Source organism: Stegastes partitus, unplaced genomic scaffold, assembly GCF_000690725.1.
Source record: "Stegastes partitus isolate 25-593 unplaced genomic scaffold, Stegastes_partitus-1.0.2 Scaffold497, whole genome shotgun sequence".
In the NCBI taxonomy this organism is placed as follows: Eukaryota; Metazoa; Chordata; class Actinopteri; family Pomacentridae; genus Stegastes; species Stegastes partitus.
Window position 1 is genome coordinate 47540 of NW_007578228.1, and position 2600 is coordinate 50139.

Sequence of the window (2600 nt, forward strand, 5' to 3'; positions counted from 1 at the left end):
TTCCTCCTCCTTTGTTTACATTTGTACCGTTTGCGCTTCCACAAGTCCACATAACCATAACCATGGACCGTAACAGTCCAGTTCTTTAAACTATCATGACAGAAAACGATCATGCTGCCTTTAACCTCAAATGCTTTGTTGTGTTTGTGTTCCAGAGGAGACTACAGCGGTGCAGGAGGCCACGGACTCCATGCAGGAGCTCTCAGTGGAGGCCAACAGTGAGGTCGCCGCCTTAGACTCTGCAGCAGAAGCCTCAAACCCTACTTCCATCCCAGCTGCTGACAACTGAGGAGCGCCTTAACAGTCGACGGCACCGACCGACCGACCTCCTCCAGAGTACATCCATACACCGCACACGGAGACCAAACCGCAGTTACACTAAAAGCCAGGCAAAGACTGGTGCAGGTGGAGAGAAGAGCCCATATTTATTATCAACCTCAGACTGTCATCGGAGCAGGGGGACACTAAACCACACAAGGAATGTTTGTGCCACAGCTGTCGTCTTCTCGTCCGTTTACTAAGTTAATTTTTTCAGATGATGTTGTCGTATGTGAATGTGAACGCTGCGTAGGCTGTTTGTGGTAGAGGTCACTGGGAGGAAACATAAACGAAGAGCCGATGGTTCACATCCACGACGGGACGAAATTCTGCCTTAAGAAACTGTAGCAAACCGCGCGGGGACGGAAGTGACTGCGTAGCCAATCAGAGCTGTTTGTTTGTTTGCGATATACTTGGACGTGTTATCGAGGCGTTCCTTTTGTACCGATGGCCTCGTGGTAGCTCGTGAGTGGATAGCATGGCTGCACAATGTTGACCAAAAAAAATGTATATTTTTCAATATGAATGACTTAAACATGAGTTTATTTTTAGTGTGTCGTGAATTGTGACGTTAACGCTCAGGATTTTCCAGATTAGAACGAAATGAAAATGTTTTTTTTTTTTGTTTTTTTTGTTCTCTAAAATCCAACAGTTGGTTCAGACGTCGTCGCACAAGAAGACAAAACATCGGCTTGTTCGATATTCCCTCTCGTTTCTTGTGCGGCGTGAGTGGACAGAGCAGCTGGAGGGACGACATGGCGTCCAGTTAGGCTCTGTTTGACCTGAAGGCATCCGACATGTCCGGCTACATTAAATAAAGACCAACTTCACTGATGTTTGGAGTAGACGTTCATGTGTGTATTTCCTCTGACGGTGATGATCTTATGCGGCTTTCACATGGTTTCCTGAATAGTAGACGAACCTCATGCTGGATACAGATGCGTGAAAGGCTCTCCGTCCCAGAGCAGAGCCCAGGGACTGAGATGCAAAATGACCACAAACAACCATTTGTAGTCATTCTGTGTCTCCAACCGCACATCTTGCAGATTCGTTGCCTTTCTTTGCGTCCCCTCTGGAGGTGTTTTGCGTCTCTTCCTGGTAGTTGAATCTGTCGTAGCCAGTTTGGTCATCTATTGGGGGTCAGTTTTGGGTATTTAGGGGTCATTCTGGTCCTCTTGAGTCGTGTTTTAGATCTCAGTTTTGGTCATTTGTGTTTCATTTTGCGTCTGAGTTTAGTCCCCCCCCGATAAAAACTCTTTGAAAAAGACATTCGTATTTCTCAGACCTCACCATCGTTTTTTTTACAGCGCTAATTTTCGAAGCATTTCTAGCACCAGACAGAAATAGTGAAACAGCGGGAGACATCTTTGTAATGACAACAACAGGTGCTGGTCTCTGAGAGCATCTCCTCCGTCTTTGCGGACTACGATTCCTGTCTGCCAAAGGCCACAGACTGGAGGAGGCGATGGCGATCCTGGTGATACATCTGGAAGCACCTTCTCCTCTCCGCTGGCTTCACTTCTGACAACACAACAGACAGGTGCTTTGCTGTTGACTCACAGCAACAACGAATGCAAACAAAGGCTGTTAAAGTGGCATGAAGTAAGTAAAAATAGTGGGCCAGACACGTCCCTCTGAATCTCACCTTTTCTATCCAAGACCTGGACTGAAGGCAGGCAGTGGATGACATGGTGGCGGTACCCAGGTTCATGAGAGATCGGGTTCAAGAAAAAAGCTGCATTTAAATAAAAAAAAACAAGAAAACAGAAACACAATCACATCTACTGTGGAACCAAGTTTGGATCCTGGGGGCAGCAATCCTCTCCACTAGGCTTAAAACCCTCCTTTCTGTTAAAGCTTCTAGTTAAAGCTGCCTCAGGCGACCACGAGTCTTCCCTTAGCTGAGGGTTTCCCATAATGCACTGGAAAACTCTTGTGTCTTCCCTCTCCTGTAGTTCTGCCGGAGGTTTCTTCTCAGTGCTGCTCAAGAGAATCTTTGCATTCGTTGGGTTTCTTTCTCTAATTGTCCAAGGTCCACACCTCGTTATCTTAAATGCCGGTAGATTGCAATGCTGTGAATTACTGCGATATGAACTGCACTGAAATGAATCTGGGGCTGCAAGGTCGTTAGCATTGCAAGCTAGAAGGTCGCCGGTTCATGTCCCGGTGAGGACGCCCGGGATCTTTCTGCATGGAGTCTCCATGTTCTCCCTGTGCAGTGTGGGTTCTCTCCAGGTTCTCCGGCTTCATTAACTGGTGATTCTAAATTGTCCATAGGTGTG

The 2600-nt window shown here is 47.0% G+C and overlaps 1 protein-coding gene across 1 annotated transcript in view; it reads left to right on the forward strand.

Annotated features, from left to right (window-relative positions):
- The window catches only part of ankmy2a (ankyrin repeat and MYND domain containing 2a), an 11621-nt gene extending 10469 nt beyond the window's left edge, over positions 1-1152 (forward strand). The window contains exon 10 of the mRNA XM_008287361.1: positions 156-1152. Within this exon, the coding sequence (XP_008285583.1) occupies positions 156-289 (134 nt within the window). The 3' untranslated portion in view covers positions 290-1152. The remainder of the gene's footprint in view (positions 1-155) is intronic.
- The last annotated feature ends 1448 nt before the right edge of the window (positions 1153-2600 follow it).